Source organism: Bombina bombina, chromosome 6 (genome assembly GCF_027579735.1).
Source record: "Bombina bombina isolate aBomBom1 chromosome 6, aBomBom1.pri, whole genome shotgun sequence".
In the NCBI taxonomy this organism is placed as follows: Eukaryota; Metazoa; Chordata; class Amphibia; order Anura; family Bombinatoridae; genus Bombina; species Bombina bombina.
Genome location: NC_069504.1, coordinates 327814489 through 327827945, shown reverse-complemented (window position 1 = coordinate 327827945; position 13457 = coordinate 327814489). Strand labels below are relative to the sequence as shown.

Sequence of the window (13457 nt, the reverse complement as noted above, 5' to 3'; positions counted from 1 at the left end):
ACAGTGCACACCTTGTGTATCCAATAAACCACTTGGCATTAAGTTCTTGGTACTTCGCTTTTCTTTTCAAGTATCACATATATATATATATATATATAGATATATGTATTTGTGTGTGTATGTATATATATATATATATATGCATGTATATGTGTGTGTGTGTATATATATATATATATATATATATATATATATATGTGTGTATATATCTGTGTGTGTATATATATATATATATATATATATATATATATATATATATATATATATATATATATATATATATATATATATATATATATATATATCTATCTATCACATAGAAACACCCAGCACTCACCATGCAAATTCTCAGGTTTTTTTGCTTCAAAAATACTGTTTTGACACAGCGATCCTTTTAAACAGGATTATGACAGCAAACCAGAAATCACTCACTAGACAAGCCTGTTTCGTTCTTTTTGGAACTCATCAGTAGGAGATAGATTTCTGGTTGCTGCATTGGAAAAAGCTATTTTCATGGTTAAACCAAAATTCATTAAAATTATGGGGGGAGATAAAAAACTGAAATTAAAATCCTCCATGTCTCAAAATTAAATCAATGTAAATATTTACATAGGAAATTAGTACATCTAGGCAAGTATCCCCGCTTGCTTTTCCCCAGAAATTCTTAAAATACAATGTTTCCAATGGACAAGAGAATCGCTGTGTCAAAACAGTATTTTTGAAGCAAAAAAACTGAGAATTTGCATATCTTACCCACAATTCTCTTGTGCATTGGAAACATTGTATATTAAGAAGTTCTGGGGAAAAGCAAGCGGGGATACTTGCCTAGATGTACTAATTTCCTATGCAAATATTTACACTCACATATATGTATATATGTGTATGTATATGTGTATGTATATATGTATGTATATGTGTATGTATGTATATGTGTGTATGTGTGTATATATATATATATATATATATATATATATATATATATATATATATATATATAAATGTGTGTATGAAGTTAATATACCATCTGTAGCAGGGGAATTAATGAATAGGGATTGGGTAACAGAACTAAAAAAATTCTAAAAGTTCACTGGTGCCTGGAGGTACCAAGATTAATAATGAAGAAAAAGAAAAGCGTTTGACCCTTAGTCCAGCACAAACCCATCCCATAATATAAAAGGCCAAGTGTGTTTGTCCGAAGCTGTGATGCGCAGTAGAGACAGCACGAGGACAAACACACCTGGCCTTACCTGACATTCCATGCTGTTTGCGGCGAAAGAAGGCGCGTCCGGGCGGGGGTGTGGCCGGGTGCGGTCGGCACGACAGAGGGGAGAGAAATGGAAAGAGAGGGGGAGAGACAAATAGATAGGGAAGAGCAAAAAAGAGGGGAAAGAGCAGAATAGAGGAGACAGAGCAAAAGAGAGAGGGGAGAGACAGAGCGAAAGAGAGGGATGGAGAGACAGAGCGAAAGAGAGGGATGGAGAGACAGAGCGAAAGAGAGGGATGGAGAGACAGAGCGAAAGAGAGGGATGGAGAGACAGAGCGAAAGAGAGGGATGGAGAGACAGAGCGAAAGAGAGGGATGGAGAGACAGAGCGAAAGAGAGGGATGGAGAGACAGAGCGAAAGAGAGGGATGGAGAGACAGAGCGAAAGAGAGGGATGGAGAGACAGAGCGAAAGAGAGGGATGGAGAGACAGAGCGAAAGAGAGGGATGGAGAGACAGAGCGAAAGAGAGGGATGGAGAGACAGAGCGAAAGAGAGGGATGGAGAGACAGAGCGAAAGAGAGGGATGGAGAGACAGAGCGAAAGAGAGGGATGGAGAGACAGAGCGAAAGAGAGGGATGGAGAGACAGAGCGAAAGAGAGGGATGGAGAGACAGAGCGAAAGAGAGGGATGGAGAGACAGAGCAAAAGAGAGGGATGGAGAGACAGAGCAAAAGAGAGGGATGGAGAGACAGAGCAAAAGAGAGGGATGGAGAGACAGAGCAAAAGAGAGGGATGGAGAGACAGAGCAAAAGAGAGGGATGGAGAGACAGAGCAAAAGAGAGGGATGGAGAGACAGAGCAAAAGAGAGGGATGGAGAGACAGAGCAAAAGAGAGGGATGGAGAGACAGAGCAAAAGAGAGGGATGGAGAGACAGAGCAAAAGAGAGGGATGGAGAGACACAGCAAAAGAGAGGGATGGAGAGACACAGCAAAAGAGAGGGATGGAGAGACACAGCAAAAGAGAGGGATGGAGAGACACAGCAAAAGAGAGGGATGGAGAGAGAGAGAGCGATAGAGAGAGAGAGCAAAAGAGAGGGATGGCGAGAGAGAGAGCAAAAGAGAGGGATGGCGAGAGAGAGAGCAAAAGAGAGGGATGGAGAGAGAGCAAAAGAGAGGGATGGAGAGAGAGCAAAAGAGAGGGATGGAGAGAGAGAGCAACAGAGAGGGATGGAGAGAGAGAGCAACAGAGAGGGATGGAGAGAGAGAGAGCAAAAGAGAGGGATGGAGAGAGAGAGGGATGGAGAGAGAGTAACAGAGAGGGATGGAGAGAGAGCAACAGAGAGGGATGGAGAGAGAGCAACAGAGAGGGGATGGAGAGAGAGCAACAGAGAGGGGATGGAGAGAGAGAGCAACAGAGAGGAATGGAGAGAGAGCAACAGAGAGGGATGGAGAGAGAGCAACAGAGAGGGATGGAGAGAGAGCAACAGAGAGGGATGGAGAGAGAGCAACAGAGAGGGATGGAGAGAGAGCAACAGAGAGGGATGGAGAGAGAGAGCGCAATAGAGAGGGATGGAGAGAGAGAGCGCAACAGAGAGGGATGGAGAGAGAGAGAGCAACAGAGAGGGATAGAGAGAGAGAGCAACAGAGAGGGGGGAAAGGGGAAGCAAAAGAGAGGGGAGAGAGAGAGCAAGGGGTGGGACCGCTGTACTGCAAAAAATGGCCCGTGTGAACGGGCTTTAGGACTAGTACACCATAATTAAAGACAACTACTTGGAGGATAGGTGGATATATGAGAGACACAATACAGCCATCAATTAGTTATAATATGCATTTATTAGTAATCTATCTCAAAATTAAACCCATGAAATTGATTGTTAGTAATGTTAAACTTAACACACAAAATGTACTTGCAACATAGGATACCAAAAAACACACACTTAATTAATTAAACTGTTACTCTGTTACAACAAATTATCCTAGAGCAGAAAGTTCATGTTGCAAAACTGGATTTCTGCGCATGCATTCAGGATAGTAAAGGCCTATGCTTGTGGTATCCAACAAACATTGTGCAGGAATTAGATGTTAAGAAATTAAGTTGTTAGTCAAGCAGAATAACGCAGCCAACAAAAAGCTGAAGCATGAAGAGTTAGTCAGCGTTATTTAACAGTTTTTACTGCTCCGCAGTGTTTGGTAGAGTAAACAGTTAATTTTGGTTCATATGTGCATCCCTTTTACATTTGAATAACAAAAGTCGGCCTCCGGACTGAAACACTTCTACCCCCAGCTCACCCAGCCGTTTGTCTATACGGCTCTCCTGAATGATCACACCGCTTCTTCCGTTGCAGGAGGTAGTTGTCACTTACTTGCTCCGCTTTTTCGGACAGACTAGCGATACCTAGTCAGTGGGTGGGGTGCTGTTTCCACGTGATGGATAATCCGACAGGCTATTCAATTTCAGCACTTTATCCAGTAAAGTCATATAACGTCCATGGGGAGAAAACCTATACAAACCAAATACTTATATCATGCAGGGTGAATTGATTAACTCATTAGGTGTCAAAACATTATTTACATATATAATACATTTAGGTAATACTATAATTGAATACTAGGACTAATTTACCCAGGAGTAATAAACAGTTCCTCATAAAAGTGACAGAATTTTTGCTCAATCGTAACTCTTTTCTCTTTGAGGGGACCTTGTACCTGCAGAGACGTGGGACAGCGATGGGGGCTAAATTTGCCCCCTCCTACGCAAACCTATTTATGGGTTGGTGGGAGCTGTCCCATGTCTATGCGGATGGGGGTCCCTTCGAAGAGAGAATAGTCTTTTACAGGAGATTCATTGACGACTTGATTATGATCTGGAGGGGCGATCAAGAAAGTGCAAAATTATTTGTAAGCTACCTAAACAGAAATGACAAAGGTATATCATTTACCCATACTTGGGACAAAAATGAGGTTGTCTTCCTTGATCTGATCCTCTTCGCTAATTCCTCTATGAAACATGTAGTTTCTAAACTGTATAGGAAACCCTTTTCAGGAAACCAGCTACTCCATGCTAATAGTAATCATCCACAACATGTGTTCAAAGGCATAGTTAAGGGACAGATGCTTAGAATAAAACGAAATTGCTCAGAACAATCAAATTTTGAGCATGAAGCAGAAATACTCAGCGGACGTTTTGTTGATAGAGGATACTCCAAACCACTCATAGAAAAAGTAAGAAGTGATGTAGCAAAGGTGAATAGGACTACCTTCCTTGATAACCACATAGGCAAACAGAAACGAAGAACTGGTTTGAATTTTGTAACTAAATATTCGAACCAATTCTACAAAATTTGTGATATTATTAATAAATATCTTCCCATTTTATATGGGCGATGATATGCTGAAATCAGTGGTAGGGGAAGGATGTAATTTCATTTATGCTAAAAATCTTACCCTGGCTAATATGATTTCACCTAGTATGCTACCCAAAATTACTAATAATAGAACATGGTTACAATGTTCTGGAACATACAGATGTGGACATTCACGTTGTAAAGCGTGTGATTACATCAGTCAAGGACTTAAATTCCAGTCTCATGTGATGAAAGAAACATACTTTACAAAAGGGTGTGTTAAATGTTCTAGTAATTTTATCTACTTAGTAGAGTGCAATCAATGCCTCAAACAATACGTAGGTCTTACCACCAGGGATGTCCGCACAAGAGTAAGGGAACACCTAGGTTATATTAAAAACAAACAAAATTGCTCTGCCCTTGCTGAACACTTTATTTTTGAACATCGACAAAGGGTTGATACCTTTTAAGTGGAAAGCCATAGAAGCTGTACCCACCCCAGTCAGAGGGGGTAATAGGAACACACTTTTGGGGCGCCAGGAAGTATATTGGATATACAAACTACAAACACTGGTACCCCAGGGTTTTAACTCACAATTTGATTTAATTAATTATTGGGAGTGATATCCCTAATCTTTTTACATATATACCTCTTATAATCTTCAAATATTCATCAAACTGCTTGTCATTTATTTAGCATACAAATATCTAGCTTGATTATATTCTTCTATACTTAAATACCAAATATATATGTGCAATTTTAAGGGTTTAATCACTAATATATTGCAAGTAAGGCTATTGTGTTAAAGCCTATTTCATTTGCTTCTTTAGCTAGGCTACTAACTAATAAGAAATCTTCTCAGATTATTAGCTAGGCACAATTCTACATTTGCTATATTTGTTAATATGTATCCGAAGGTATAAAGTGTTGTTCAATATTTATCCATACAGAAATAGTGCTTGGGATTACTTTACGTACAATACACATTAATTGTACCCCACAGCGATTAAATTTATGCAATATGCTATAATTTATTAACTTGTATTTGAAGGTATTAAGTAGTGTTAAATATTTTAGCATACAGGGATCACGGTTGGGGTTAACATATATGTATAATACACTTTAATTGTACCCCATAGCGACTAAAATTTATGCTTGTATTACCCCTTTTTGGGTTTACCTAATATCCCTTTAATTCATGACCAAGTTAATTTTACTAATATAAGCACGTTTTTGTGATTTCTATGACATGCAGCTAGAATCTTCATTACTAACATCACTATATTCTTAATGAAATGTGAATATTGTACTGTGAATGAAACTTTCCTTTCTGTTTGTGTGTATACTCACAAAACGAGCACCTGTACAGAAATGTTAAACATTTTTGTTTTTAAATTAAGCTCCCTAAGGTTGTTTCTAACAGGAATATCAATCAGGAAATTGTTGTTCCTTCTCTGTGTCCTAATCCTTCTTTTAAGAAGGAACGTCTGTTGCACAACTTGGAAGTGGTTCGTGCCTTGAAGTTTTATTTGCAGAACCAAAGATTTTCGCCAATCATCTTCTTTGTTTGTTGTCTATGCTGGAAAGCGTAGAGGTCAAAAGGCTACGGCTACCTCTCTTTCCTTTTGGCTGAAAAGCATTGTCCGTTTGGCTTATGAGACTGCTGGACAGCAGCCTCCTGAAAGAATTGCAGCTCACTCCACTAGAGCGGTGGCTTCCACATGGGCTTTTAAAAATGATGCTTCTGTTGAACAGATTTGTAAGGCTGTGACTTGGTCTTCGCTTCATACCTTTTCCAAATTTGATACTTTTGCTTCTTCGGAGGCTATTTTTGGGAGAAAGGTTTTGCAAGCAGTGGTGCCTTCCTTTAGGTTCCTGTCTTGTCCCTCCCTTCATCCGTGTCCTAAAGCTTTGGTATTGGTATCCCACAAGTTAGGATGAATCCGTGGACTCGGTACATCTTGCAAAAGAAAACAGATTTCTTTCATGTAATTAGCAAGAGTCCATGAGCTAGTGACGTATGGGATATACATTCCTACCAGGAGGGACAAAGTTTCCCAAACCTCAAAATGCCTATAAATACACCCCTCACCACACCCACAAATCAGTTTTACAAACTTTTCCTCCTATGGAGTTGGTGAAGTAAGTTTGTGCTAGATTCTACGTTGATATGCGCTCCGCAGCAGGTTGGAGCCCGGTTTTCCTCTCAGCATCCAGTGAATGTCAGAGGGATGTGAGGAGAGTATTGCCTATTTGAATGCAGTGATCTCCTTCTACGGGGTCTATTTCATAGGTTCTCTGTTATCGGTCGTAGAGATTCATCTCTTACCTCCCTTTTCAGATCGACGATATACTCTTATATATACCATTTCCTCTACTGATTCTCGTTTCAGTACTGGTTTGGCTTTCGAGTGTCCTGGGGTAAGTAAGTCTTATTTTCTGTGACACTCTAAGCTATGGTTGGGCACTTTTTATATAAAGTTCTAAATATATGTATTCAAACATTTATTTGCCTTGACTCAGGATGTTCAACATTCCTTATTTCAGACAGTCAGTTTCATATTTGGGATAATGCATATGAATAATTCATTTTTTTCTTACCTTAAAAATTTGACTTTCCCTGTGGGCTGTTAGGCTCGCGGGGGCTGAAAATGCTTCATTTTATTGCGTCATTCTTGGCGCTGACTTTTTTGGCTCAAAAATTATTTTCTGTTTCCGGCGTCATACGTGTCGCCGGAAGTTGCGTCATTTTTTACGTTCTTTTGCGCCAAAGGTGTCGGTGTTCCGGATGTGGCGTCATTTTTGGCGCCAAAAGCATTTAGGCGCCAAATAATGTGGGCGTCTTTTTTGGCGCGAAAAAATATGGGCGTCACTTTTGTCTCCACATTATTTAAGTCTCATTGATTTTTGCTTCTGGTTGCTAGAAGCTTATTCACTGGCATTTTTTCCCATTCCTGAAACTGTCATTTAAGGAATTTGATCAATTTTGCTTTATATGTTGTTTTTTCTATTACATATTGCAAGATGTCCCACGTTGAAGTTGAGTCAGAAGATACTTCTGGAATATCCCTGCCTGGGGTTGGAGCTACCAAAGCTAAGTGTATCTACTGTAAACTTATGGTATCTGTTCCTCCAGCTGTTGTTTGTACTGTTTTGTCATGACAAACTGTTTATGCAGATAATATTTCCTTTAGTACTGTTACATTACCTGTTGCTGTTCTGTCAACATCTAATACTCAGAGTGTTCCTGATAACATAAGAGATTTTGTTTTTAAATCCATTAAGAAGGCTATGTCTGTTATTCCTCCTAGTAAATGTAAAAGGTCTTTTAAAACTTCTCATTTTTCAAATGAATTTTTAAATGAACATCATCATTCTGATTCTGATAATGGTTCTTCTGGTTCAGAGGATTCTGTCTCAGAGGTTGATGCTGATAAATCTTCATATTTATTCAAAATGAAATTTATTCGTTCTTTACTTAAAGAAGTCCTAATTGCATTAGAAATTGAGGATTCTGGTCCTCTTGATACTAAATCTAAACGTTTAGATAAGGTTTTTAAATCTCCTGTAGTTATTCCAGAAGTTTTTCCTGTTCCTAGTGCTATTTCTGAAGTAATTGCCAGGGAATGGAATAATTTGGGTAATTCATTTACTCCTTCTAAACGTTTTAAGCAATTATATCCTGTGCCATCTGACAGATTAGAGTTTTGGGACAAAATCCCTAAAGTTGATGGGGCTGTCTCTACTCTTGTTAAGCGTACTACTATTCCTACGGCAGATGGTACTTCCTTAAGGATCCTTTAGATAGGAAAATTTAATCCTTTCTAAGAAAAGCTTACTTGTGTTCAGGTAATCTTCTTAGACCTGCTGTATCTTTAGCGGATGTTGCTGCAGCTTCATCTTTTGGTTAGAAGCTTTAGCGCAACAAGTAACAGATCATAATTCTCATAGCATTTTTATTCTTCAACATGCTAATAATTTTATTTGTAATGCCATCTTTGATATCATTAGAGTTGATGTCAGGTATATGTCTCTAGCTATTTTAGCTAGAAGAGCTTTATGGCTTAAGACTTGGAATGCTGTTATGTCTTCTAAGTCTACTCTGCTTTCCCTTTCTTTCCAGGGTAATGATCGTTTTCGTTCCTTTTGTCACAACAAGGAACAAAAACATGATCCTTCTCCTCAGGAGCGGTATCAGTTTGGAAACCATCTCCAGTCTGGAATAAATCCAAGCCTTTTAGAAAATCAAAGCCAGCTCCTAAGTCCACATGAAGGTACGGCCCTCATTCCAGCTCAGCTGGTAGGGGGCAGATTACGTTTTTTCTAAGAAATTTGGATCAATTCCGTTCACAATCTTTGGATTCAGAACATTGTTTCAGAAGGGTACAGAATTGGCTTCAAGATAAGGCCTCCTGCAAAGAGATTTTTTCTTTCCCGTGTCCCAGTAAACCCAGCGAAGGCTCAAGCATTTCTGAAATGTGTTTCAGATCTAGAGTTGACTGGAGTAATTTTGCCAGTTCCAGTTCTGGAACAGGGACTGGGGTTTTATTCAAATCTCTTCATTGTACCAAAGAAGGAAAATTCCTTCAGACCAGTTCTGGATCTAAAAATATTGAATCGTTATGTAAGGATACCAACGTTCAAAATGTTAACTGTAAGGACTATCCTGCCTTTTGTTCAACAAGGGCATTATATGTCTACTATAGATTTACAGGATGCATATCTGCATATTCCGATTCATCCAGATCACTATCAGTTTCTGAGATTCTCTTTCCTAGACAAGCATTACCAGTTTGTGGCTCTGCCGTTTGGCCTAGCTACAGCTCCAAGAATTTTTTACGAAGGTTCTCGGTGCCCTTCTGTCTGTAATCAGAGAATAGGGTATTGTGGTATTCCTTATTTGGATGATATCTTGGTACTTGCTCAGTCTTCATATTTAGCAGAATCTCATTCGAATCGACTTGTGTTGTTTCTTCAACATCATGGTTGGAGGATCAATTTACCAAAAAGTTCATTGATTCCTCAGACTTAGGTAACCTTTTTAGGTTTTCAGATAGATTCAGTATCCATGACTCTATCTTTGATAGACATGAGACATCTAAAGTTAATATCAGCTTGTCGAAACCTTCAGTCACAATCTTTCCCTTCGGTAGCCTTATGCATGGAAATTCTAGGTCTTATGACTGCGGCATCGGACGCGATCCCCTTTGCTCGTTTTCACATGCGGCCTCTTCAGCTCTGTATGCTGAACCAGTGGTGCAGGGATTACACAAACATATCTCAATTAATATCTTTAAAACCGATTGTACGACACTCTCTGACGTGGTGGACAGATCACCATCGTTTAGTTCAGGGGGCTTCTTTTGTTCTTCCGACCTGGACTGTAGTTTCAACAGATGCAAGTCCTACAGGTTGGGGAGCTGTGTGGGGGTCTCTGACAGCACAAGGGGTTTGGGAATCTCAGGAGGTGAGATTACGATCAATATTTTGGAACTCCGTGCAATTTTCAGAGCTCTTCAGTCTTGGCCTCTTCTAAAGAGAGAATCGTTCATTTGTTTTCAGACAGACAATGTCACAACTGTGGCATACATCAATCATCAAGGAGGGACTCACAGTCCTCTGGCTATGAAAGAAGTATCTCAAATTCTGGTATGGGCGGAATCCAGCTCCTGTCTAGTTTCTGCGGTTCATATCCCAGGTATAGACAATTGGGAAGCGGATTATCTCAGTCGCCACACGTTTCATCCGGGCGAATGGTCTCTTCTCCCAGAGGTATTTCTTCAGATTGTTCAAATATGGGGTCTTCCAGAAATAGATCTGATGGCTTCTCATCTAAACAAGAAACTTCCCAGGTATCTGTCCAGATCCAGGGATCCTCAAGCGGAAGCAGTGGATGCGTTTTCACTTCCTTGGAAGTATCATCCTGCCTATATCTTTCCGCCTCTAGTTCTTCTTCCAAGAGTAATCTCCAAGATTCTGAAGGAATGCTCATTTGTTCTGCTGGTGGCTCCAGCATGGCCTCTCAGGTTTTTGGTATGCGGATCCTGTCCGGATGGCCTCTTGCCAACCGTGGACTCTTCCGTTAAGACCAGACCTTCTGTCTCAAGGTCCTTTTTTTCCATCAGGATCTCAAATCCTTTAATTTAAAGGTATGGAGATTGAACGCTTGATTCTCAGTCAAAGAGGTTTCTCTGACTCTGTGATTAATACTATGTTACAGGCTCGTAAATCTGTATCTAGGGAGATATATTATAGAGTCTGGAAGACTTGTATTTCTTGGTGTCTTTCTCATCATTTTTCCTGGCATTCTTTTAGAATTCCGAGAATTTTACAGTTTCTTCAGGATGCTTTGGATAAAGGTTTGTCTGCAAGTTCATTGAAAGGACAAATCTCTGCTCTTTCTGTTCTTTTTCACAGAAAGATTGCTAATCTTCCTGATATTCATTGTTTTGTACAAACTTTGGTTCGTATAAAACCTGTTATTAGTCAATTTCTCCTCCTTGGAGTTTGAATTTGGTTCTGGGGGCTCTTCAAGCTCCTCCGTTTGAACCTATGCATTCATTGGACATCAAATTACTTTCTTGGAAAGTTTTGTTCCTTTTGGCCATCTCTTCTGCCAGACGAGTTTCTGAATTATCTGCTCTTTCTTGTGAGTCTCCTTTCTGATTTTTCATCAGGATAAGGCGGTGTTGCGAACTTCTTTTAAATTTTTACCTAAGGTTGTGAATTCTAACAACATTAGTAGAGAAATTGTGGTTCCTTCATTGTGTCCTAATCCTAAGAATTCTAAGGAGAGATCATTGCATTCTTTGGATGTAGTTAGAGCTTTGAAATATTATGTTGAAGCTACTAAGAATTTCCGAAAGACTTCTAGTCTATTTGTTATCTTTTCTGGTTCTAGGAAAGGTCAGAAGGCCTCTGCCATTTCTTTGGCATCTTGGTTGAAATCTTTAATTCATCATGCTTATGTCGAGTCGGGTAAAACTCCGCCTCAAAGGATTACAGCTCATTCTACTAGGTCAGTTTCTACTTCCTGGGCGTTTAGGAATGATGCTTCGGTTGATCAGATTTGCAAAGCAGCAACTTGGTCTTCTTTGCATACTTTTACTAAATTCTACCATTTTGATGTGTTTTCTTCTTCTGAAGCTGTTTTTGGTAGAAAAGTACTTCAGGCAGCTGTTTCAGTTTGAATCTTCTGCTTATAATTTCAGTTTTTTCATTTAATCTTTATTTTGGGTGTGGATTATTTTTCAGCGGAATTGGCTGTCTTTATTTTATCCCTCCCTCTCTAGTGACTCTTGCGTGGAAAGATCCACATCTTGGGTAGTCATTATCCCATACGTCACTAGCTCATGGACTCTTGCTAATTACATGAAAGAAAACATAATTTATGTAAGAACTTACCTGATAAATTCATTTCTTTCATATTAGCAAGAGTCCATGAGGCCCACCCTTTTTTGTGGTGGTTATGATTTTTTTGTATAAAGCACAATTATTCCAATTCCTTATTTTTTATGCTTTCGCACTTTTTTCTTATCACCCCACTTCTTGGCTATTCGTTAAACTGATTTGTGGGTGTGGTGAGGGGTGTATTTATAGGCATTTTGAGATTTGGGAAACTTTGCCCCTCCTGGTAGGAATGTATATCCCATACGTCACTAGCTCATGGACTCTTGCTAATATGAAAGAAATGAATTTATCAGGTAAGTTCTTACATAAATTATGTTTTTATGCTTACCTGATAAATTTCTTTCTTTTGCGATGTACCGAGTCCACGGCCCGCCCTGTCTATTCAAGACAAATAGTATTTTTTATGTAAACTTCAGTCTCCTCTGTACCTTATAGTTTCTCCTTTTCTTCCTTGACCTTCGGTCGAATGACTGGGGGGTGGAGTTAAGGGGGGAGCTATATAGACTGCTCTCTTTGCTACTTCCTGTCAGGAAGGACAATATCCCACAAGTTAGGATGAATCGGTGGACTCGGTACATCACAAAAGAAAGAAATTTATCAGGTAAGCATAAATTCTGTTATTTATTTGTGCCACTGCAAAAAGTTAGTTATATAGGGAGTAAGAAATTCAGTTCTATGTATCATTAAATTAATATTAATGTTCACTTTTTTGTTTAGTCTTTTGCAATCCGCAGTAGCAGAATCTCCTCTGACTGCAGTAGACTTCATGCCGGATGGAGCAACTTTAGCTGTGGGATCTTCTCGTGGAAAAATCTATCTTTATGATTTGAGGATGTTAACTTCTCCAATGAAAACCGTCAGTGCTCATAAAACCTCAGTACAATGCATTCAGTTTCAGCATAGCAATGTTTACAAGGTAAGAACATTTTTCTTGAAGCATATTTGGTAGGTAAAATGTGTTGAAAAAAAGTGTCCTGATTACTTAGCCATTTTCTGCATAATAACATGGATTAAAACATTGTTGTATGCACTTGATCAAACAGCTTTAGTAGTAGCATTAGTACAAGTGTCCACATACTAAATGACTCATTTCTGACTTAGTGAACTCCATAGACATCAGTTTAAGGAATGAAGCAAAACACAAGCTATATATCAGTTTATTAAATTGCATGACAAATTGCAAGCAGTTTAGAACATAGTAAACATTACTGGAAAAAAATGTAAATCAATATGGCTATCCATTGTTTCGTATTTAGTCTTTTTAGATGTTTCTTTTAAATTTAGCCTGTTAATAGACCATGAGAGAGAAGGTTGCGTAACATTTCTTTCTTTCTAATGACACGGTGAGTCCACGGATCATCATCAATTACTGTTTGGAATATCACTCCTGGCAGCAGAAGGAGGAAAAGAGCGCCACAGCAAAGCTGTTAAATATAACTCCCCCTACCCACAACCCCCCCAAGTCATTCTCTTTGTCTGTAGTCCAAGGAGGAGATGAAGT

General features: G+C 39.2%; 1 protein-coding gene across 1 annotated transcript in view; it reads left to right on the top strand.

The window, feature by feature from the left end:
• Positions 1-13457, top strand: part of NEDD1 (NEDD1 gamma-tubulin ring complex targeting factor) — a 361264-nt gene that overhangs the window by 49147 nt on the left and 298660 nt on the right. The window contains exon 7 of the mRNA XM_053719245.1: positions 12674-12872. Within this exon, the coding sequence (XP_053575220.1) occupies positions 12674-12872 (199 nt within the window). The remainder of the gene's footprint in view (positions 1-12673; positions 12873-13457) is intronic.